This window comes from Lygodium microphyllum, chromosome 27 (genome assembly GCF_053477565.2).
Source record: "Lygodium microphyllum isolate KBCC chromosome 27, Lygodium_microphyllum_v1.1.10, whole genome shotgun sequence".
Classification (NCBI taxonomy): Eukaryota; Viridiplantae; Streptophyta; class Polypodiopsida; order Schizaeales; family Lygodiaceae; genus Lygodium; species Lygodium microphyllum.
In genome coordinates, this window is record NC_141161.1 from 25,139,532 (window position 1) to 25,164,800 (window position 25,269).

Below are 25,269 nucleotides of genomic sequence, written 5' to 3' on the forward strand. Positions count from 1 at the left end.
GGAGGGTGTCGTATTTCTTATGGTTGGTGGCACATGGAGACTTGGCGGTGGAAAGTTGGCTTGCCTAGATGCAGCAGGAGGGAGGTTGTTGTTAGCCTGCTCTCTTTTCATTCTCAGTCTGTCATCTCCTGGTTGTGAGCTCCTGTCAGAGTCTGGCAGGAGACAGAGGAGCTCTATCAGTTTTGTGTTCGCTGATTTAGTCTGCATTCCCTTCTCGGGTGGCAAGCAGCCCAGAATGGGCCTTTTTGTGTGCAGTCGGCCCATATTTGGGCAGGTCAGCCAGTTTGTGGGCAGGTCGGCCAGTTTCAGCCAGGTCGGCCAGTTTTGGCTGGTTTGGGGCTATTTATAGCAGCCCCCCCAGTCATTCTCACACACACTCTTCTGCAGATTCAGCACACACTCCCTCCTCTCCCACTCCGGCATTGGTGCTGCCATTGCTTCCAGTATGTTCTGGTGCCCTCACTGACGCTCCGGGCTGCGTGCAGGGACTGATCAGTCCACTTTGGTATATTCAGCATTTCATTTCAGTCAGTGCAGATTTTCTTCTTTCATTTTTTGCAATCTCTCTCTCCTCCTCTGTGTTCGTGTTCTTCTTCCGTTGCGCACTCTCACAGTTGTAAGCGCTGCACACAACAACCTCTAGAAACCCCAGAGCACTGCCTTTGGTCGTGTAAGAAGGCGCAGCTCGCGTGGAGAGGAGCATACCGCATCCTTCGCCGTATAGCACCCAGCCTTGGGTGCATCTCATGGGGAGCTTTCTATTGGCAAGCAGTCAACCAAGGCCGTCACCTTTTGTATGAGGCTGGGATGCAAGACACGATATTCATTATCGAGGCAGAGTCGTGCGCAGTGGTCGGTTTGGAGGCTCTACCCATCCACCAAGTACTGGAGTCCACAGCAGACCGCTCGGAGGTATGGGAGATCATAGGGAGTCTTACTGGATGGCATATCTGGAAGGCGCGGTGTCAAGAGGCTTTCGGTGCAGAGAGACTTTCAACACATGAGACCTAAGCAGAGCTCTGGACCTCCATCATCCACTTCCTCCGTGGATAATGGGATCAGGTGCAGGGCAAGTCCAGGGCTCGTCAGGAGCTCCGAGATCACTTCATGCGCACTTGGGGCGGCCAGGGTCTGTTCTTCGTGATGCAGGCAAGCAGCCCGAGTTGGCGATATACCCCCCCCCCCCCCATGGCTTCTTGCTCCCATCCCCCCTAAACCACCTTGAGAGGCTTGTATACATGATGTATTGGTGACTTTGCATCAGCTCCAACTAGTCTGTTGAGCATGAGCACTCTGTTGTAATCAATTTTTTTGAGTAATATAATCAGCCACATTTTACTTGCCAAAAAAAAACAATCTATACTTCAACAGAGAAGTATTTGGCTACAGATTTTTGTCCATTACTGACAACATGGCACGTCAAGGGACTAATGATCAAAGCAACATCATTGGTGTCCTCACTTAAGAGGATAAACTTGATCAAACTACCCGTTGTGGAGTTTTATGGTCCGTAACCTTCTTGTAGCGAAGGACTTGTGGGACTATGTTACAAGTGATTAGCAACAACCAGGAGGTCTTGTACCTCAAACACCTCAACGTAACGCTAGAGGACAAGCTATTGGTGCTACTACCCCTCCTCCCCCACCTACCGAGGATCAGAGGAGATGGGACTCAAAAGATGCACATGCACTTTCTTTTATTGCCTTGCCAGTGAAAAGATCAATCATTCTACACATCCGATCTTGTAAGACCTCAAAATCAGCATGGGATGTACTTAGGCATATGTTTATCGTATGTAACGAGACCAGAATATCTTATCTTCGTAGAGAGTTGGTCAATGTGAACATGGATGAGAGTGATAGCATGATAGATCACCTTACTCACATATAGGATTTGTGTGAGCAGCTGCTCAATGTGGATGAAATCATTCAAGATATCGAATTGGCAAACATCACACTGAACTCTCTTCCAGAGTCACATCTTGGTTTCCACACCTCTTTGTCCTTTTTGGTTTTTTTTTTTTTTTTGGGGGGGGGGGGGGGGGGGGACGCTCCAACAGCACCTTGCATTTGTGGAGTTAGAAGGTCTCTTGTTGCAAGAAAAACAGACTCGGAAGAATGTTGCATTCGTTCAAGAGATGTAGCTATGCTTTCCAAGTTTAAAGGCAAAGGAAAAGTCAAACAAAATGCAAAAAATCAGCAAAAGGGTGATGCTGGATCGCCATCAAATAAGGTTGTCTAAGACATAGAAGAGTCTAAAAAGAAAAGGAAATGTCATTATTGCAAGAAGCCAGGTCACTATATTGATGAATGTCCTAAGAGATTAGCCCAAGAGAAGAAAAATGACTCCGGTTTGGCTATCCAAGAGACATCAGCCAACAAATCTACTGATGGTGATGCTTCAACCAACTTTGTGGAGGAGGACTATACATTTCTGACTTGCAATTATGATTCTTCAATGGCTGATTCAACATTTAATGCTGCTGAAATGCAGCAAACATGGTATTTTGACAGTGGAGCTTCAAAGCACCTCACTTCTAGTAAGTGTTTGTTTTCCTCATTGCATTCAGCCCCTTCTGGGAAGTGTGTTACATGTGCAAACAGCAACAATTATGACGTTTGTGGCATTGGAACAGTCACTATTACTGTTGTAGATGGTTCTGACTTCATGTGTGTCTGGTACTACAAAGAACTTAATGTCTATCTCTGCTTTCAACAAGCATGGCTTTCACGTCATCTTTTGAGGATGACAAATGCATTGTCAAAGACAAGGAGATGGATTATGCACGCATGTTGTCTAGGACCCTCTATAAGGTTTTGTTTTTGTTGGATACCTATGATGCACAGTCTCATGATGCTTTGGCAGTCACTACTCTATCGTCCGCTATGCAAAATGCAAAGCTATGGCATGCCCGCTATGGACATATGAGTTTTGGGAGCTTGATGGCACTTCAAGGGTGTCATATGGTAGATAAATTGCCTCCAATGGCAACTCCACCTTCTCATGCATGCGAGGGATATATTTTGGGCAAGATGCACAAATTTTCCCTCAAAAAGGATGGTGCATTGCGTGCTATCCGAAAATTGCAGCTTATTCACTCTAATGTTTGTGGTTTCACAAGGACACGTGCACTTGGAGGTCATCTTTACTTTGTTACATTTATTGATGACTACTCTCGGTATACATGGGTGTATGGGTTGAAAGCAAAATCTGATGTGTTTATGCATTTTAAACATCTTGTTGCAAAGCTTGAGGCTGAAACTGGCTTGAAAGTGCAAACACTTCACACAGATAGAGAGGGGGGGAGGGGGACACATGTCTCGTGCTTTTGAGACATACTTGCTTGATCATGGCATTGCGCATCAAGCCACTGTTAAAATGACTCCTTAGCAGAATGGTGTTGCTGAAAGGAAGAATTGTACTCTTATGGAGATGACTCATCCTATGCTCAAAAGCAAGGGGCTGCCTCATAAATTTTGGTTAGAAGGCCTTCAATGTGCAAATCATGTGTTGAATCGTGCATCCACTAAGGCACTAAAGACGGTCACCCTGTTTAAAGCTTGGCATGGCAAGAAACCCAAGGTGGACTACTTTTGGGTGTTTGGTTGCATAGCCTATGCATATGTTCCGAAAGAGCTCCGTGGGAAGCTTGATGACAAGGCTGTAAAATGCATATTTCTTGGCTATAGTTCAGAAAGTAAGGACTATCGCTTGTATGACCCATGCACAAAGAAAGTTTTTGTCAGTAGGGATGTCATATTTGCTGAAAATGTTGCATTTTCACACGATCGGTTTCAAATGCTATCTACCCATCGCATTGGTGATGTCTTTGAGGATCACTTGCCACTTTCTTTGGAGTCCATGCATCTTGTAAATGGCCGGACAGACATAATACAGCAAGTTGTTGCTACACCATATGCGCTTGAACAACAGGGTATTGATGATGGTTTGCCACATGTAGTGGAAGATCCAGTACAGCATGAAAGGGCTGCTGTAAATGCAGTAAAAACAGCCTAGAGATGTTGTTGCAAACTCACCAGGAGAGTAAAATGGATGCTCGTTTAGCTCAACGCACTAGAAGGGCTGCTAGACATGCAACACATGATGTAGGGGGAGCCCATTTGGCTGGTTTTACAAAAGTAGATGATTATGATGAGCATGTATTTATGAGCTCATTGTTGGACGAAGATGAGCCTAGTTCCTTGGACGAAGCTCAGTAAGATATACATTGGATGCAGGCCACGTAGGATAAGTTAGACTCTATTGCCACTAACTCTACATGGGATCTTGTGAATTTACCACTTGGCAATAAGGCCATTGGCACAAAATGGGTTTTTAAACTCAAACACAAGGCTGATGGTACCATTGACAGGTACAAAGCATGGTTGGTAGCAAAAGGCTATGCACAAAAGAAGGGCATAGATTATGAAAAGACTTTTGCTCCTACATCCCATATGAGTATGGTGAGATGTGTAATTGCTATGGCTGCAAATTATGGTTGGAAGGTACATCACATTAAGACAGCATTCTTAAATGGAGATTTGCATGAGGATGTTTATGTCAAAAGTGGATGCAGTGATGGAAACGTGTGGAAAACTGTTATAATAGATTGTTGTACGCAAGAGACAAAGAAAAGAAAAAGAAAAAGAAACACTGCAAAAGAAAAGAGCACTACACAAGGAACTCAAAAGCAAAGAGATACTCGAGAAATGGAATCCATATACCAAGATATGAGACAGTACAAAACCAATGTGAATCACCGGCTATGAAGGCACTGGCACTTGCTTCTCTCCCTCCACTAGAATCAATCAAGTGATGAATAATCATAATGATGAATGTGGAGAAGAAGCCTGAATAAATAGGCAAAAATAATGCCATAAATAAAGTCAAGTTGGCCAGCATTTAATGCTGGTCAGCCAACAATAAATGCTAAAATGACCATTATAAAATGCCTAAATAATCAAGATAATATCTTGGTGTCCTAGCCTACTAGCATGCACAGACTCAGCCATGAAATAACATATTTGCTAACGCTCTCTCTCAAATCATGGGTGATCTGATACAATAAAATATACAATGATAATGTCCCATCATGGTACATACAGCAAAAACCACAAGAGTAGAACCATGGATACCCAAGTAGTGGGTGTGCAAGCCACCACCAAGGTGCCTCGAAGAGAACCTAATATTGATGTCGATTGTACCAACTCTTGAAAATAGAGAAGAATCATAGCAACTCTCAATATCTGTCAACAATGTCTTGAAGTAGCATACAAGACCATCCTATCAAAAATGTCTCTGAACATATGTGACCATGCATTCCCCGCCTTTGGCCAGACCGCTAAAGTGTCCCCTCATGTGAACTTAGACTAGGAGCCAAGACTGCTCTCTGTCAAATAACAAGCTCATCATAAACCTGGATGTCAATCCTAGCTCCAAGATTTGAACCTGCTAGACTTCGGTCAGTGCGTCACGAAAACACCTCTATAGAACCTGTGCACTATATACCTATATAGATGAGGTTCACCTACCCCATCTCACCACCCTCTCACGCTCCCTCTAGCACTGGAGAGTTGTGAGGGAAGACCCCATCACCTGTACTAGCAGCCAAGAAGGGAGGCCCCTGCAGCCATCACCAGGGCCACATAGATGGAGCCCAAACCTAGACTTGGAGAAGAGGAAGACTCGCCGAGAGAATCATCACCCGTCGTCACCGTCTGCACTTGCTCTGTTGAGAATAAAGGGCCATCGTGCCTTTTATATGTGCACGGGTGTAAACACAACCTTACCATATTTGTACTTTCATATATATCTATCTAAAACCTAAAGAGGTACACTAGTCTTTTGTACCGAACATCAGAGGTGTCATGCTCACTCTCTCCTTTCTATTGTGTTATCCATCACGTTCACTCTCAGCTCCGTCAGGCTCCATCAAACTGATATCAGAGCACACAAGTTGTGCATGATTCCCTAAGCCAATGACGGGCGTCAGGTGAGCAGGAGGCGCAAGCGAGTAGGAGCTTCAAATCCCAGATGTGGAACAGCAGTTGGCAAGTCGCAGGTTGTAGGAGACGTGTTTGAGGCAACCAGGCTCACGCCACATGCTGCAGACAAAAGGCTACAGACGACACGCTGCAAGCAACTTGCGACTAGACGAACCAGGACTACGCGACAAGCCAAGCGGCACACAACCTGGTTTAGACGGCAGCCAAGCTGACGAGGACCGGCGACCAGGATCAATCGCCACAAACGTGGCACGCGAGGCTAAGCGATGATAGGCACAGGTTGACGTCCTAGAAATATCTTTTTTTTCCCTTCTTCATCGAACATTCAAATACAAAGGCACAAAGCCAAATTTTCCCCGAGAAAATTGGGGCTTTTCCTGGATTTGGGGACTTTAATGCAGAAGTGGACAATTTGACTCAAAATTTGCAAAATCAGTGCACAATTACCTGTGAAATTTTGGGTTTTTTTTTTCACATTTCAGTGAAATTTGAGTACACCAGACCCGAAAAATTTGGGGATTTGTCCAGATTTGATGCGAGCAAGACACAACAATGATATTTGTCTCAGAAATTGCAGGAATTTGTGACATTTTGCCTTCGACATTTGGGGCTTTTCATGTACATGCAAGAATTGGGCTGAAATTTACACAATTTCTCAACATTGATGCACATTGGACCTCGTGCAAATTGGGGCTTTTGCTGTTTGGGCAAAGTTTGTGTGCCATTTGGTCATTTTATGTACATGCCGGTTTAATTCCATGCAATTTGGACATCTAGCACTCGTAAGAAAAATTTGGGGGTTTTGCTGAAATTGCTCTATTTTGGCAAAAGTAGCCTATTCTATGCATGTTAGAGACAGTGCAAATGTATGGTTGATGCTTTGAGCACAAAAATTTTGGGGCTTTTGACCCGTGTCAAATTTTGTGCCCGTGGGTGCATGTACAACAGAAATTGCCGCTAAAATTTGGGACTTCTCATGTAATGTGATGTATTTGTCCTTGGAACAGCTGTAATCAATTGTGGAGTGCTGTAGCACAAGGTTTAGTGCTTCTGAAAATTTATTTACAGATTTGAAATTTCTGCTTTTACGTGGTTATTTATTGCTGGTTGGTACTTGTTTGTACCTTGGTCACTTGTGTGATAGTTTGGGCCCGCATTTGCTGAATTTTTTTGTCACATTTGGGCTGAAAATCATGGCTGGCAGCAGTGACAGCAGTCATCTCATGCACATTAAGAAGCTTAAAGGAGCACATAACTTTGCAGTCTGGCAAAAACAGTGCTATAATATCTTGTTACAGAAGAAGCAGGCAAGGCCGATTAAGACCAAAGGTGCAAAGCCCGCAAATATGGAACAAGAAGACTAGGATGTGTTAAATGAGCTTGCACGCTCAACCATCAAGCTATCGATTTCTGATGCCTTGCTGTTTAACATTGAAGGTTTGGATTCTGACCTATGCTATTTGTACTCGATTGGAAGAACTATATGCCCAGAAGAGTGCTGCAAGCAAAGTTTATTGGCTGAAAAAGCTGATGGATTTACATATGAAAGAAGGTATGGCAATGTCTACTCACTTGAGTGAGTTTAACTCCATTTTCAGCCAGCTGGTTGCCTTGGAGTTCAAGATTGATGAACAATTTAAGGCTACGTTCTTGCTTTGCACTCTGCCAAAGAGTTGGGATACATTCAAGACCGCTATGAGCAACTCTAATGCGATGCTTTTGTATGCTGATGTAGAGAGTGCTCTACTCATGGAAGGAATGAATTGACAGAACAATGCATCCAGTAAGTCTTCCAGTGCTTTGCATACTAGGGACAGATCACAACAGAAAGGCAAATCTGATAGCAAGGGACGCAGTAAATCACGTGGTAAGGATGTTGAATGCCATCATTGTGGCAAGAAGGGTTACTTTAAACGTGACTGCTACAAATGGAAGAAAGAGAAAGGAAAGGGCAAGAAGAAAGATGATAGCAAGGAAGAGAAGAAAGAGAATTAGTCTAAGAAGAGCAGTGTCAAAATTGAAGAGGTGAATGTAGTCACTCATGACAATGACGGTGGAAATGACGTACTCTTTGTCTCTTCACACTTTAGTACACATGCTTTACTTGCAAATACGTATGGTGACATGCACACTTGGATTCTAGATTCAAGTGCTTCCTTTCATGTCACCCCTCATCATGAGTGGTTTTCTAACTATACATGGGGTCGACATGGTGTTGTCCATCTTGGGGACAACTATGCATGTGACATTGTAGGTATTGGCAGTGTGCAATTGCACTTTCAACATGGTTTTATCTTCACACTTCAGTATGTACGGCATGTATCTCAGCTCAAGAAGAGCTTGATTAGCACAAGGCAGCTAGATGATGATGGATTTCATACCACCTTTGGTGATGGGAAATGAAAGATCTGTAAGGGATCTAGAGTGATTGCCAGAGGTTGTAAAAGTGATACCTTGTATCCTCTCCATGTATCTAGTGTGTATGACCATGTTGTTGCCATGATCGAGCAGCCAAGTGTTTCTTTGTGACATGGCTGGTTGGGACACACGAGTCAAACTAGAATTAAAGTGCTTTCTCGTTTGGGTTACTTCCCTTGTCTTCGTTATGCTGATTTTGAGCATTGTGATCATTGTGTTTATGGTAAATATGCACAGACGTCTCGTAAGAAGTCTCTTTTGTTAAAATATTCTCCTCTAGAGTTAGTACATTCCAATGTATGTCAGATGCCAGCATTATCTTTAGGGAAAAGAAAATACTTTGTCACCTTTGTCGATGATGCTACATAGAAGGTATGGGTTTACCCTATTCGTAGCAAGGACGAAGTGCTTGACAAGTTTCAAAAATTCTTGGCATTGGTTGAAAATCAGACTGATAAGACACTTAAGTGTCTTCGCTCTGACAATGGTGAGGAATATGTGTCCAAGGCCTTTCAGGCATTTTGTGACAGCAAAGAAATAAAGAAGCAGCTCACTGCCCCTCATAATCCACCCCAAAATGGAGTTGTAGAGCGTATGAATCGGACCGTACAAGATAAGGTCCCTACGATATTGTCTCATGCTGCATTACCCCATGGCTTTTGGGCAAAGGTTGTTATGACAGCTGTTCACTTGATAAATAGGTCACCGAACAGGTCTTTGGGGGGGGGGGGGGGAAAGGGGGATCCCTCAAGAAGCGTGGTCGGGCAAGCCACCTTCATATGCTCACCTGAAAGTGTTTGGCTACGAGGCTTTTGTGTACATTCGTAAAGAAGAACGCAGCAAACTTGAGCCAAAGTCCTGTAAATGCATTTTCCTAGGATATGGTGATGAGGGTGAAATGGGGTATAGATTATGGGATCCTGAGAAAAGGAAAATAGTACGCAGCAATGATGTTATCTTCCGGGAAGATCGCATGCATAAGCAGTTAAAAAAGACTGAGGAGATCCATAGGGTTGTATTCCGGAAAGAAATACCTTTTGGACAGCAAAATGTATCCATTGTACCGCAGCAAAAACCTATTGTAAATGAACCTGCAAATGCAGAAAATAATGCTGTACATGATCAACCAACCATTGCCCATAATGATGAGCTACTAGATGTGCAAGAACAGCCAAGACAGCAAGCTGTTAATGCTGATTTGCAGGCTGAAATGCCAGGACAGCAAGCTGAAAATGAAAATTTGCTGACTCAACAGCCAGCAAACAATGATCATTCGGTTAGGAGATCGTCTAGGGCTACTAGACAACCTGATAGATTCGTTCCTGGTGTCATGAGGACATGTATTTTTGAAACCTCACTTAACATGTGGATTAATTCTTAATCACATGATTAAGTAAATGATGCACATGTGAGGTGCAACTAGGGTTAAAGTCAATTTACGAGCTCGAGACCCGAAGAAATCACGGGATGTCAAAGATAAAAGTTGCTATAAGTTATGCCGCACAGGTACTTGGTGGTATCTAGTGCTAGTTGTTGGCCTAGGTCATCCATTTGGCCATAAGTGTCAGTTGGTGACGCTAGAGAAGTGGCGTTTAATGATACCTAACGCCAATCTAATAGTCGAAGATGACGCAGAGACACTCAAGAATGGAAGTTGCCTAGTCAATTCAAATTATTGGCCAGTCAGATTATTTTTCAGGGCACCAAAATAATTATTAGATTAATTACAATATTTTAAGGCTAATAATTAATATTTAATTATGAAAAATGCTGAAAAAACCATTTGGGAAAGCTGCCACTTGTGAAAAATGCCCATGCAAGACTGAAAAACGTCTTTAGAAGCTGGAGAGAAGCATTTCTATAAATTCAGCCTGCAAAAGAGGGAAGAAGAGGCTGTTGGTCTGATTTGCAACCATTGGAGGACCTTTTGAGGTAGCCAGGGGCAAAAGAAGACCAATCAACAGCAAGGAAAAGCATCTACACGCTGTTGAGGCAGGGCAACAGCAGTACATGACTGAGTTTCTTCAGTTCATTGCATCTACATGCTGTTGTGGCAGGGCAGCAACTGCACTTGATTGATTTTCAGTCATTCTTCGCGACAAATCTCTGAATTTTCTCTCTCTACAGTTTTCCTTCTCATCTCCCAACCATTTCACAGCCTTGCTCTGAAGATCTCAGTATTTGGACCCTTGGAGGCTGAGAAATTGCAAATTTCTCTGCTGTAAACCCTAATTTACAGTAAAATTTAGGGTTTAGCAGCAGCCTTGGGAAGCATGCCAAAAATTGGAGGCTCCAAGACTTGGATTCAACAAGGCTGAAGGTGAATTTCAGCTAAATTCAGGTGGAGGACTAGCCAGCCATTGAATTTGAGGCATTTCCATCGTCTATGAAGTGGGTGAAGGCCAATTGAGTGTCTGAATCGAGGGGCAAGATGCAAACAATGTGGCTGATTATGTCATGTTGGCAGACTGTGGTGAACCGTCTTGCTTCAAGGAAGCAATGGACAGACAGAACAGCAAGAAATGGTATAAAGCCATGTTGTCAGAGATGGAATCTCTTGAGAAAAATAGCACTTAGGACTTGGTGCAGTTGTCTAAAGGACAGAAAACCCTTCCATGCAAATGGGTTTACAAGATGAAGATCACTTCTGATTTCTCGCCAAAGTACAAAGCAAGATTGGTTTGCGAAGGGGTACAAGCAAGAACATGGAGTTGACTTTGATGAGATCTTCTCTCCTTTTTTTTTTGCAAATAAAATGTGGCTAATTATATTACTTCGAAAAAAACCTGAATACAAGGAAGTGCTCATGCTCAACAGACTAGCTGGAGCTGATGCCGAGTCAAAGATATATTAGATATACAAGCCTCTCAGGGCAGCGGTCTAGGGGGGATGGGGGCAAGAAGCCATGGAGGGGGGGTGTATCGCCATCTGGGGCGGCCTATCTGCATCACGAAAAAACAGGTCCTGGCCGCCCCAAGTATGCATGAAATGACAACGGAGCTTCTAATGAGCCCTGAACTAGCCCTAGAGATCTTCTCTCCTGTAGTCAAGATGACTACATTAAGAACCATTCTGGGCTTGGTTGCAGCTGAAGATATGAAGCTCATACAGATGGATGTAAAGACTACATTCTTACATGGTGATTTGCATGAAGACATATGTATGCAGAAGCCTGAAGGGTTTGTGGCAAAAGGGAAAGAGAAGATGGTATGTAGACTCAAAAGGAGTTTGTATGGGCTGAAACAAGCACCAAAAGAATGGCATCATAAGTTTAATGCATTTATGCAGTCTCAAGGTTCTCATAGAAGTCAAGTCAATCACTGCTTGTACACCAAGAAGGCAGTAGATGGCAGCCCGATTATCTTGGTTCTGTATCTTGATGGAATGCTAATTGCTGGCAGGGATACTCATGCCTTGGATTCACTGAAGCAAAGCCTTCATGGCACCTTTGACATGAAGGATCTTGGTGATGCAAATCACATTCTTGGCATGTGAATACTCAAAGATATGTCAAAAGGATTACTCTATCTCAGTAGGAGTATATCTCCAAGGTTTTGCAGCGTTTCAATATAGAGGGGGGGGAAACAATTGGGGTTCCATTGCCTCCATATGTGAAACTCAATGCAGAGGACGGCCCTACATCTGATGATGAGAAGGCTGAAATGGCCAAGATACCATATGCTTCAGCTGTTGGCAATTTGATGTATGCTATGGTTGCTACACGTCCTAACATTGCCTTTGCAGTGGGAGTGGTTAGCAAATACATGGCAAGCCTTGGTAAAAAGCATTGGAAAGCAATGAAAGGTATTATGAGACACCTCAAAGGCAAGGGTTTGTGCATCTGCTTTGGAAAGTAGAAGGCATCTGTCGTTGGCTTTACGGATGCAGACTATGCTGGTCATGCGGATTGCAGAAAGTCCACTTTTGGGTATGTGTTTACCTTCACAGGAGGAGCAATCTCTTGGATCTCCAAGCTACAAAAATGTATTGCATTGTCTACTACAGAGGCAGAGTATGTGGCTACCATTAAGGCATGCAAGGAGACTTTATGGCTTTCACGCCTGGTGGGAGAGCTTGGCGTTACAAATTACCTATTCTCCATTTTGATAGTTAGAGTGCTATCATGCTAGCACGGAATCTCGTCTTTCATGCAAAGACGAAGCACATACAGGTGAAGTATCACTTCATTAGAGATATACTTGACAGCAAGAGCATTGAGCTTATCAAAGTGCATACAGATGATAATCTTGCAAATCTTCTCACGAAGGGTCTTCCAGCAGAGCAGTTTGCTCATTGCCGACAAATAATGGGAGTTGGATAGGTATATGTATTTCAGCTTTGTACATACCTAGACTTGGCTAATTCTTTTCTCCAGTTAAGGCACATTACCTTTAGGTGGGAGGTTGTTGGGAATAAAGGGCCATCATGTCTTTTATATGTGCACGGGTGTGAACACACCCTTAGCACATTTGTATTTTTATATATATCTATCTAATACCTAAAGAGGTACACTAGTCTTTTGTACCGAACATCAGAGGTGTTGTGCTCACTCTCTCCTTTCTACTGCTCTCTACTCTCTGTGTGTGTTATTTGTTGCGTTCACTCTCAGCTCCGTCAGGCTCCATCATACTCCTGTTGTAAAGCTACTAATGTCCTATAGTCCTTCTGAAGGTATCCCTTCTTGCCACAATAATAGCATTGAGACTTCTTCTTCCACGATATGGCTCCCCTCTTTGAAACTGGAACATCTGAAGTACCAAGAGATAGCATCCTCACATAAACCTAAAGTTGAACGCAACAAGTCTCCAACATAACACTTGTAGAGGAGTAAATAATATTTGCATGCTAACTATCAGGAGGAGATGCCGGAGGAGCCATCATGAGGAAGATACAAAGAAGATGAAGAAAGGAAAGGGATCTTCACAGAGAAAAGTATGCCAAAAATACAGACTCAAGGATTACACGAGATGAAGAAAGGAAAGGGATCTTCACAGAGAAAAGTATGCCAGAAATACAGACTCAGGATTACACGAGTTCCAAGCAATACAGAAAGCACATAGAGAAAAGATTAACAATAACCAAAGTGTAGTGATGAGAACACAACAATTGGATGCACATGAATCCTCTCTAAAGCTGAGCAGTGTACCACACAGTGAGAAGACAAACCAAAAGTACCAGAACCAACCTGAAAATACTGTCACCCAACCCTGCACAGGAGCAAACAGCCAAAACGCAGGTGCCAATCAGTAAAACGCACGCAGCAGACACCAAAACGCAAAGGTCAGTAAAACACGTCCCCAGCCCTAAAACAGGCCCAAAAAGCTAAAAACGAAAATGGCAATCTACAAAATGTTGAGGAGACAGGCCGAAAATGATCAAAAGATGGTTGCCCAAGCTGGAAATCAGTCGCAGCAGTCAAAACATGTCCAATCAACAGACGAAAAGTCAAAACTCAAACCTGAAACAGCAGCAAAAACAATGATCCTGCAATCTGATACCATGTCAAAAGTGGAGGCCGTGATGGAAGCGTGTGGAAAACTGCTATAATAGACTACTGTACACAAGAGACAAAGCAAAGAAAAAGAAAAAGAAACATTGCAAAAGAAAATAACACTACACAAGGAACTCAGAAGCAAAGAGATACTCAGGAAATGGAATACATATACCAAGATATGAAAAAGTACAGAACCAATGTGAGTCACCAGTTGTGAAGGCACTCGCACCTGCTCCTCTCCCTCCACCAAAACCAGTCAGGTGATGAATGATCATAATGATGAATGTGGAGGAGAAGCTTAAATAAATAGGCAAAAATAATGCTATAAATAATGTCAAGTCGACCAACATTTAATGCTGGTGGACCAGCAATAAATTCTAAAATGACCATCAAATGCTAAGAAAAATGCCTAAATAATCAGAATAATATCCTAGTGCCCTAACCCACTCACATGCATAGACTCAACCATGAACTGACATATCTACTAATAGTTTATGTGTCACGACTCACAACCTCTAGGGTGTGGTTAAGGGAAAAGAGCACATGGTATGCAAGCTAAACAAAGCTCTTTATGGTCTCAAACATCTATGCATGATGGCGAAGAAATATCTGATGTTGCAATTTACAGCCAAGCTGTCTTATTTATCTTTGCAATGCATGCCCTGACATTCAATATGCAGTATCTCAAGTGAGCACATATATGCACAGCCCACAGACTATACATTGGCAACCTATTAAGCAGATCGTCAAATACTTGCAAGGTACTCAATCGCATGCATTATTATTTCCCAGGGGGGAGACTTACAATTACAAGCTTACAGTAATTCAAATTGGACTAGTGATGCACACACTAGGCAATCTACTGCAGTGGCACGATATCTTTTGTTTCATGCTCGCACGAAACATATTGAGGTGCATTACCATTATGTCAGAGAGAGATGCTATACAGGAGAGATCAGCTTGATGTATGTTCCTACATAGAAAAATGTTGCATACATTTTCACCGAGGAACTACCTAATGAGAAGTTTGAGGCTTTTCACAAGTCCTTAAACTTGCTACCCTTTGGTGATTGATCATTCCTATACTTTACCACATTAGCACTACAGGGGATGTTAGAATTTGCCAGTTCTATGGGCAATGCCTAATGTTTTAGTCTTTAGTTCTTTTTCGGTTCTTAGTATGAACATGACTAAGGTTATAAGTTGTGTCACCACTCTTAGAGTTAGAGTTACAGTCAGTTAACTCTAGTTGAGTTAGAGCTAGGTCTATCTTAGACCTATCTTGTACCTTTCATTCTCATTCTTTCAGTTCAGCAAATACACTCAACTCTTTTGCTTCCGCACACACTCATTGTCTCTCTTTTCTCTCCTCCATAGCTCACTATCATTTTCCAACATTCCCCCCATCATGCATAACTCCTTCCACAGGAGTTCTACCATCGTGGACCCTTGTCCTATATGAGAGTTGGAAAGTCATGGAGAGTTCCCACTTCCATTTTGTTGGGCAACCAAAGTCATTAAGTGCATTAGCAAACCATTGTATTACATTAATTTCTTTTGGTTTCCATTTACAGCCCCAAGAAGGCTTTATTTGTATCATATATTACTATCCAAGCTCCACCAAGATAGTGGTTTTTAGCTCTCTTTTCAACGTTTTATCCTCTTCGGCCACGTTGCAAGAGGGGGGGGCAATTTAAATAGGGAGTTAGAGGAAGATAGTAAAAAAGAAGAAAAAAGAGAGAGAGAGAAGAAAGAGGAAGAGAGAGAAGAGAAGAGAAGAGATAGAGGTGAATAATAGGGAGTTAGAAACAAAGGATTGACGAAAGCATCATCAATGGATCATCATCTCCCTTATCTCCATTATTCTTATTGAACCCTAGACAATTTAGTGTCTCATGGCAGATTCAGCAATCGTCCAGCTTCATCACTGATGACTCCAACACTTGACAAAATCAGCAACCCTTACATTTGCCGATTTCAGCCCTGTTCCCACCAGCTGCTGCTGCATTTTGAACTTCTAGAGCACAGTTCGAATGCTGGTTATCATCTTCTCTCTCTCCGATAGGTCCTCATGACAGCACTTTGCTCCCTCTACTACTGCCCTTCATCTTCCAATGTGCACTTCGACATTCCACTTCCCGAAGGACTCTGTTTCACTCCCTCCACAGAGCAGCTCTTTTCCTCATCATCAACCCCTCTGCCCAAAGGACTGCGTTTCGCTCCCTTCACAATGCAGATTCCTTCCAAGTGCTGCCGTCTAATGAATCAAAACAGTGCAGCCAGCTCCAAGCTCAGCTCCATTCATTCAGCATGATTCAATGTTCTTCATTCTTCATTCTTCTTCTATGTCTTGAGTTTTCTTTGTCACAATGTTTGCCATACACTTTGTGTTTCTCCTCACAAACCCTACCATTTCTCAACACACCGGACATAAAAATCTTCATGGTATGCAACTATTCGTGGTATGGAAATCTCACTTGGATTGAGTTTGAAAAGTTTCACGAGGAACCTGAAGCCTCAAAATGCACGGATTCTAGTACACAGCAGGTGAAAGTTTCTCACAAGTTCACCAAGAAGGCATCCCCAAAGCCGCCCAATAGACCTCCATAGAGACTACCCAGTACAGCTTCAGCAACGGGCTTGACTTCACTAACACTTCCACACAATCTGTCTTCCCAACATGTATCCTATGAGACCATACAGGAGGTTTCCCGAGTGATGCTTCATGTTTCAACTTTCCATGTCCACAACGATGATTTATCAGTAATAGTCTCCTGGCCATGTGACTTTGAAGGAGATCTCTCATATGAGACATCTTCTTAATGGATTTTCAGTTCAGCAGACAATGTGAGCTCCCAGCCTTCAGCAACACAGGTCATTGAGTATTTATTGGGCTTCATGCCTCAGTGGGAAGTCCTCTTTCCATTTTGTGAGGCCATTTTGCTCTAGCTTTGCAGCACATCCAGATTGTTGCATTCTAGCTCAAGAACAACCAGCCAGACTATGCTTGCATGTAATCAAATAACTGTCAAAACTCGATTAGCCCTCCACCAGAGAAATCTTTCCAAACAAGTATAGCAGATTAAATAGTCAAACAAGTAGTCATCGGAGTTATTCTATTATCTCAGATTTCATTACTCTCTTCAGCAGATAGTTACACCAATGCCCAGTTAACAACAAATTCTAATTCAATATCAGATTCCAGTACCTCACCAACTAGTACCACTGGATTCACCAGACTCGTGCCACCCAGCTTTCAACGAGTGATGAAGTCACCAAAGCTTGTTTCCAAAGATCACTTCTGTTCCACTAGTAACAGTCTTCAGGACCTCAGAATCTAGACTTCCGTTTTCAGGACTCAGGAATTTATGTGGAGATCTTGACCCAATATTAGCAATGTCCACTGGACACAATCTACAAGGGTTCCACTACCAGGCTTGAAGATGGACAGCACATGGACCATAGCGTATCAGATGCCTAAATATTCAGATGGAGTTCTAGAGTGTACTCCCATTTCCAGTCTCAGCAGTTCCTGTAGCATTAATCCAGTTTCCAGGCTCAATAGCATTCACACTATCATAACTCTCTAGCAGACCAGATTAGCAGATTCTGGCAATCCAAGTAGCAGTCTCCAGTGTTTTGAAATCACAGATAATCTCAAGTCATGGGAGTATAGCAGGCATGCAATGTCTAACCTGATGTCACAAAGCACTAAATATCATCTAGCACATCCTGTTGGTTTCTAACATGCAAACTCCAACCTATGATGCTAATAGACAAGATCTTAGAAACACCTTCATTTCTCTCGCACTAAAGTAAAGCCTTCAGGACTATGAAAACAAGCTTTTGGTTGAACTGACTAGCCTGAAGAGACCTGGTTTTTCATCGGCAAAATTCCCCACAGCAAGACGCATGTTATCTATCCTCAGCTGTGCCCTTAAGTTGATGGCATGATTATAATCACAAAAACTTCTGAAAGGATGCCATGCTCACTGCAGGTACCCTAGGCCATCTCTCTGAGATCAAGCTGAAAGCCTAGTAGATACACAAAATGTTCCACTTAGAGCAAACAGCAGTATTCTTATCACATGTATTATATTGCACTGAAGATGACATGTATGATCACAGGTGAGCTGGCTGTGAAGTTCACTTTGAGTTCAATTTATGCTTAAGAGTCTCATTGAATCTATGACTTCTAAGCACAGGCTCCAAATTAGTTCCAATAAAGAACTTATGCCGCTTACTCCAGCACCTACTGATCCAGACAGAGTAATCCTTACTAAAAATCAATTATGTTCACTAAGCATAGGAGGTTAACATTCACTATATGCTCGCTTTCAACAGCATTTATTCCTTTAAGTCGTATGTAATCGTCCCTGCAACTAGATTGTCATCTCTAATGATCTTAATGACTTCATCAGCAGAAAATGGCAAAAAAGAATGACTGGATTGCAAATGCAGACGTAAGTAAAGAGACTGTGTTGTGCATGCTACACGCTCACTACCAAAACATTGGAAAAACAGAAGGAAAGCGAACACAGTTTCTGCCACATGTGAAATTTGGCCCGGTACCTGAGCATCAAGGTCAATGCCAATTTCATCAAGTACTTGATTGACAAGTTCTTCAGTTTCTTCTTCTTCCTCATCCCCCTCCAGGGCATCATCAACAGCATCCCCCATCATTTCTGTGGTCATTTCCATCTTCTCATTCTGTTTCTCAAACTCTTGCATGATTTTCTGTAAAGCAGGTAGACTCATCTGCTTGTTCATTTGTCTCATGGCTTTGGTAACCCCTTTCATGGCATCGGCCATAGATTGCGTTGATTTGAGAGTCTAACCAAAGACAAGACATCACCTTACCAAATGTAAAGAAGATTCATAAAAATTATTTAGCAAAATAAAGTAGAATATACAGAAAGAGACACTACCTGGATCCGTAAGGAAACGCCTTGCAGCTGAGACTTCAGAGCATAAAATTTTGTGATTTGGTGTCTCGTTCTGATTAAATCCTTTGCCATCACTCTAACTGCACCCTGGAATATCCAAAACACAAATTCATGGGGATTTGACAGATGCAAGAAAACTTGTACAACAATGTACAATGAATAAAGACAAAGCCATGTAATTAGCATGAGCTGACGATGTTACAAGTGAAGTTATCCTTCATGCATCATACATCCACTCCTGAAAGAAACTATAAATGCTATGTTGAGAAACAATGGTGGTATTGACTTTTAGGTGCATTTACCTTCCTTCAAAGGTTTTCAAGCAGTTGTGTTTGACAAAAAAGCCCAAATGGAACTGAAAGGAGATTTAAGTCTTGGTTCCGCCAAGTACATGAATTTTCTACGGCCAAATTTGACACCTAAAGTCTAGCATGCATCACCATTCTGCAGCCTACCTTATCCAAGATATAGGGCTCAACTATACAAAAAGAAAGTGAACACTCACATTAAGGGCATACATTATTTCTTACAAATAAAGCTGAAACCTGAAATCTATCATTCAAGAAGACTCCTTGTCTCTATTTGGTAATGTCAACCACACAATTGACAAACAAGTGATCCGACAGATTCACAAGCAAGCAAAGGCTGAACCTGAACATTTTACAGCATGAAAAATACACAATATCACGTGATTAAAAAACAGAACAAGTGCTCAGAAAATTGGCAAGTCATGCACAATTATATTCATGTTCCATTACTCTGCAGCATCAGTTACGTTACAATTCAGGAAATCAAAAGAGATACATGTCCCATGATTCATAAAGACTACTTCACACCTATAATGCATAGAATGTAAATATTTCAGGCCCTATCAATCTCTCTGAGTCAACCTCAACCAGTCTTGTGTGGAAGACACTGAAAAACAGCAAAGAGCCTCTCCCAAACAAGCTTACAAAATTGGAGACAAAAAAAGGGATACATAAAGGAGGGAAAATAACCATCATAGAAGCTAAAATGAAAATCAGGGTGAACATACCCTTCGGGCTGATCCATGTAGACATCTTCTGCCAAGTCACCATTAAGAAAGGCATTCTTAACATCCATCTGCTACAATTTCTAGCCTTTAGCAGCAGCCAATGCAATCACTGTGCATATGGTTGCCATCTTGGCAACAGGACTGAATGTTTCCTTATAATCAAGTCCGTACTATTGAGTATACCCCTTAGCAACCAGCATGGCTTTGTACCTTTCAACATTGCCATCCGACTTGCATTTGATCTTGTAGACCCATTTGCAGGCAATGGTCTTTTTCCCTGCAGGCAGTGGCACAAGATCCCATGTTACATTTTTAGCCAAGGCATCAATTTCCTCATCCATAGTTGTGCACCAATGCTCATATTTCACTGCTTCAGCATATGTACCTGGTTCTTTAATCTCCATCACCTTTGTCATATAAGCATAGCACTTCGCAGAGTAATCACTGTAAGTCAACCTATCAACAGGATACCTGACTCTCTGCGAGCATCTAAGTTGTGGTGCACTGCTCGATTCCTCTCTCTCATGAGGTGAAATGTACCTGTTGTTCCTCATGCCAAGCGTATAGACAGTCGGAATGCCAAGCTCACTGTCTAAACTGCTAACAGAGTCATAGCCTAAAGTCATGATACTAGGTGTCATCAAACTAGATGCATCCTCAAAGGCTTTTTCCTTTCCTTTGCTGTCCAATACATCATGTCTCCCCCTCACTAACATAATGCCGTCAGTGGATAGTGTTACAGTCCTCCTCAATCTACCTGTCCAAGGAGACACAGGAGAAGAAAAACATCTGTCACTGTAGGACCTAACAATGCAATACTTTGCTACAAATCAACTGTAGATACCTGTGTAAAAGGCATATCAGATGGCACTACAGTAGGTGATGCATACCAAGAGGCCATCTCATCAAAAATCACATCCCTGCTCACAAGTGTCTCACGTGTAGAGAGATCATAGCATTTGTATGCCTTCTTCTCCTACGAATATCCAAGAAAGAAACACTTATGTGCTTTAGGATCTGGCTTCCTCATCTTCTCATTAGGGATATGCACATAAGCTATGCAGCCGAATACCTTCATGTGACTTACATCCGGCTTGTAACCATACAACCTTTGAAAAGACGTCACATCATGAATACCTGCAGTGGGAGTCCTGTTAAAAATGTACGTGGCTGTCATAGCAACCTCTGCCCATTAATAGAATGGCATACTCTTCTCATTCATCATCGCACGAGTAGCTTCCATCAACACCCTGTTCTTACGTTCAACCACTCCATTCTACTGTGGAATATAGCTACAAGTAAGCTACTTGCGTATGCCATTTTCAGCCAAAAAACTGTCAAAAGCATTTGACGCATACTTACCACCGTTGTCTAATCTCAAGCAAGAGATAAAGCAGTCAAACTCTTTCTCTACCTGCTTCTTAAACCGCTAAAAAATAGTCAGCACTTCATCTTTTGCCTTCAGTATACACACCCAAGTATAGCAACTGTAATCATCAATAAATGTCGCATAGTACTTGGAGCCTCCCATAGATGCATTATAGACTGGCCCCCAGACATTCCCAGACATCAAAGTGCACTAACCGCAATGGATGTGTGCTACCTTATATGCTTGACAAATGGCAACCTAGACTATTTACCAAATTGGCAAGCATTACATGACCAATGTCAAAATATGCAAACTTGGATAAACGTGTAACAAGCTCTTTTTCTACATCATTTGCAGCCTCTGCAAGTTAACATGCCCCACTCTCTTATACCAAATTTTCAAGTCTCTAACAGTGCCAAAACCATGGGCAAACATAGCTGAATTCAACTCTGGCAAAGTGGCTAGTTCTTGTCTAGTCATGGTATCTAGTATTGTATCAAAAGACACATACTCTAAACCCAAGCCATTCAAAGTCACAGCAACCATGCCTTCATCTTCAACCTGAGTACAAACAGATGCTAGCTGATCCGCAATGGTCTTGATCTCTATCACGTAGTCCTGTATGGACCTGCCCTTTCTCTCCATGTTGTTAAATTTCTGCTTTAACTATATCTTCCTGGCACTTGTAGTGGTGCCATAGTACCTGATCAAAATGTCCCACGCATCCTTAGGAGAGCTATAATTCATTATCCGCATTACCATGGCATCTGATATACATAGGGACAGCCAATGCAAAACCTTGCATGCTCTCTCCGTCCATGCTCAATGAGCTTGCAACTAGTCTTGTGTCGGATGTCTGTCACCTGTAGGTAGCTTGGGCTCAGCCTCAACTCCAGTCACTAGCTCCCAGTAGCCTTTCCCTATCAAGAAGTTCTCCATGCGGAACTTCCATATGACATAATTGTTGGTGTCGATCTTTTCCCCCACAATCTGGGTAATATTGTCTATCCTCTCAGCATTTTCCATAGTGTAAACCTTACCTAGCTACCTACAAACCAAATCTTTTTGACAGTTCAGTTTCAGCCTGCAATTGTTTATTACAATTTTCAGCACATCCTCTGCTCAAACAAGCAGTGTTTCAGTCCAAAAACAATGGTGCATTCACCTCCTGTCGGTTGGCAATCACTTAGGTATTGCAGCCTGCATATATAGACCGCATTCACTGCATAACCAGCATGTAATCAAGTAGACTGTTCATGTACGGACAAGCAGTCTATAAGTATCAAATGACACTGACCAGCAGCTTCTCTTCCAGCCAAACAATAGAGTGTATGTGCCTCAAACAGTCCCAAGACATCTCAGACAGTTGCTATTACTTGCAAGTATCCATACATTTCTAACTGGGCATACTGCAATGCATGTACATCATGTATGGAAGCTAAATATCCTTCCAACTAATAAAAACAGTCAATACCCTACTGTAACCGGCAGTACATCAGTTCAAACTTTGAGCATTTAATGCTCACAATATCCCACAATACACCTGTAGCTCCAATGGCATGACTCAAGTCTTACGGGTACAAGTAAATGTCAAAACGCTTTAACCTTCAAGTGATAACTGTTACACATTCAATTTCAATTTTCAGCCTGTAATTATCAGATCTGTAAATGCATTCCAAAACTGAAGCTTTAATCCCTTTTGGTCATGTCCAGGTGTACTTGGGTGTTGCACAAACATTTACCAAGCATTCTTGATGATCCTATGCATCATTCCAAAGGCATTTGTGGACCAAACAGTGCCCTATAGTAGTGCTAGAAACTTCTGGACAGATTTCAGCCTGTTATTCCACTCAAAATCTGAGCACTTGACACTCCAAACCCAAGCTCGAGATAACACTTGTACCTTGCCAAGTATACCTATGCTTCAAAAGAGTTCATTGTACATGTCAAATAGCTTCCAAACTTCAAGAGTATGTTTCCCTGAAAGTTTAGCTACAGGTCTGCCCCGGTTTTCAGATCTATACATAACCATGTAGCTCAAAAATGAGCTCAAGACAAAGCATCAATACCATGGGTTCTTGCATACCCCTTGACAAGTGATTCATCAAGTAGTAGAGCACTATCCACCCTTCCTATGCCTTGGGTTAGACCAACAAAGTGTAGGTAGCAGCCAGGCTCAAATACGTGATCTGTCTAAAGATATTTTTACCTTAGACCTGCTGGTTGTGAAGATTAGCATCCACTTTACCATGCTCAAACAAGCTTCTCCAAGCTTTACATAGCATTGCTCCTCCTTCATGAGCAATAGAGTGCACCATTGGATGACTTAAGCTATCCAATCCTTCCCATAAAAAAACAGGCCCAAAAATTCCAGCTCCACGTCTGTATTCAGCTGCTCGTGCTGAGCATAGATGACATCACACATAGGCTCCAATACATGTTCTTGATCCCTTGAGCAACCCCCAACAAGCTCTAACAGTTCCAGAGACTCAAACTGAAATGCATACCTTTCACATGAGATCAATGGCAGCCTGCTTCTTCAAGAGACATACTTTGTCTTCAAGCTTCAAGGTCTGTTCCACCAATGCCATCCTCCAGAGAGCCCATTCATGGCTCTGATACCATGATGAAAGTGAGAGAAGGGATGAAGCCAGCAGTGCAAGGCAAGCAGAGAGCTCACACACATTTCTTCATTATCCATAACACATAACTAAAGAGAGTACTTACAACCTAAGGACACAACAGGAACATTCACACCAAAGACAGCTAAGCTAAACACCAACTTATTCAATGTCAGTATGTGTACAGCCGGACATGCTAAGTGTCAGGTACAATCATACCAAAGATAGAGAAGTCAAGCTTGAAGTCTACCATCAAAGAGGACTTGAAATCCAATCGAGCTAGTAATGCTAGAGTGCAGCAAAACTTAGCACTATGTAGCGCTGTTACAAGGATGTTCTCTAGCACATAAGAATTGATCTTGTCTAAGGATACCCATTTTATTTTTACATGTTTCAATAACACAACTGTACAACGAGGGGTGTGGTTAGTGAATCAGACCATCTGGTTTTGTTTTGCCGTCTTCTTTATCTCAACAATCAATTTCTTTTCCTGCGCTTGCAAGCCTTGCCTCTCCCGCTCTATTTCGCGAATTGACCGATCGAGCATACGCTTATTCTCTCGCAAAAGCTCTGCAAACAGGAAAGCATTTGGGTCCGACCGTTTGAGAACAGACCTGAAGGCGAGAAGCGCTACAGGCACGATAATGGTACATCGAAGGTTACCTGCAGGGGTCTTCCTGCTTCCAAACAGGAAACTCATGCTGGCAACCAAGGGATCGCTTCCTGGTTTCGATTGACAGGCGATAAATCTCCTCCTTAACGATGAAATCTCCGCTTCAAATTTGGATTGGCTGTGTTGCAATGAAGAAAATGCGATGGAGAAGTTCCAATTTTGTGTCCCGTCTGACAAAGGAGAAGGTCGCGATCAAGAAGCCGCGCAGACAGTGGGACAGACACACACAAGCACTGTGGAAGAGAGTGAATAACAAGAGCGATTTTTACGAGGTAGGAACAATCCCACGATGCCTTTAAGGCATTCCAATTTTCCACAGAGAGAGAGAAAGAGATTCTCGAGACATTACATTTTGTCCGGGTGCTTGAAGAGCCCAAGCTGGTGATAAAAAATTTTATTTGTGCTGGTTACACACATGTCCGGACAAGTCTCGATGGTCCGATCGTCGAGCTGAGTTATTACACATATGCTTCTTCAAACTTTCTGAGTTTGAAAGAAAGGCCCTGGTTGGGCAGCCCTAGGCCACCGACTGCACACATGAGATCATGGATTCACAACAATTGGGAACCCCTTAACTCCAGTGTCATAGAAATGAATTACATGTCCAGCAACTTCTTCTTTTTCTTGTTTGAGAATGAGGAAATGGCTCTTAACATTCTTGCAATTGGGTAGTGGATGATCAAAAATTCACCATTGACTCTCTTTAA

The 25,269-nt window shown here is 42.4% G+C and overlaps 1 protein-coding gene across 1 annotated transcript in view; it reads right to left on the reverse strand.

Moving 5' to 3' along the window:
- The window catches only part of LOC148012145 (vacuolar protein sorting-associated protein 2 homolog 1-like), a 49,921-nt gene extending 25,033 nt beyond the window's left edge, over positions 1–24,888 (reverse strand). Inside the window, exons 1-4 of the mRNA XM_087668791.1 lie at positions 24,553–24,888; positions 24,329–24,459; positions 18,846–18,950; positions 18,490–18,750 (exon numbers count right to left, since the gene is read on the reverse strand). Of these exons, the coding sequence (XP_087524917.1) occupies positions 18,490–18,750; positions 18,846–18,950; positions 24,329–24,459; positions 24,553–24,589 (534 nt within the window). The 5' untranslated portion in view covers positions 24,590–24,888. The remainder of the gene's footprint in view (positions 1–18,489; positions 18,751–18,845; positions 18,951–24,328; positions 24,460–24,552) is intronic.
- Positions 24,889–25,269: the final 381 nt, after the last annotated feature.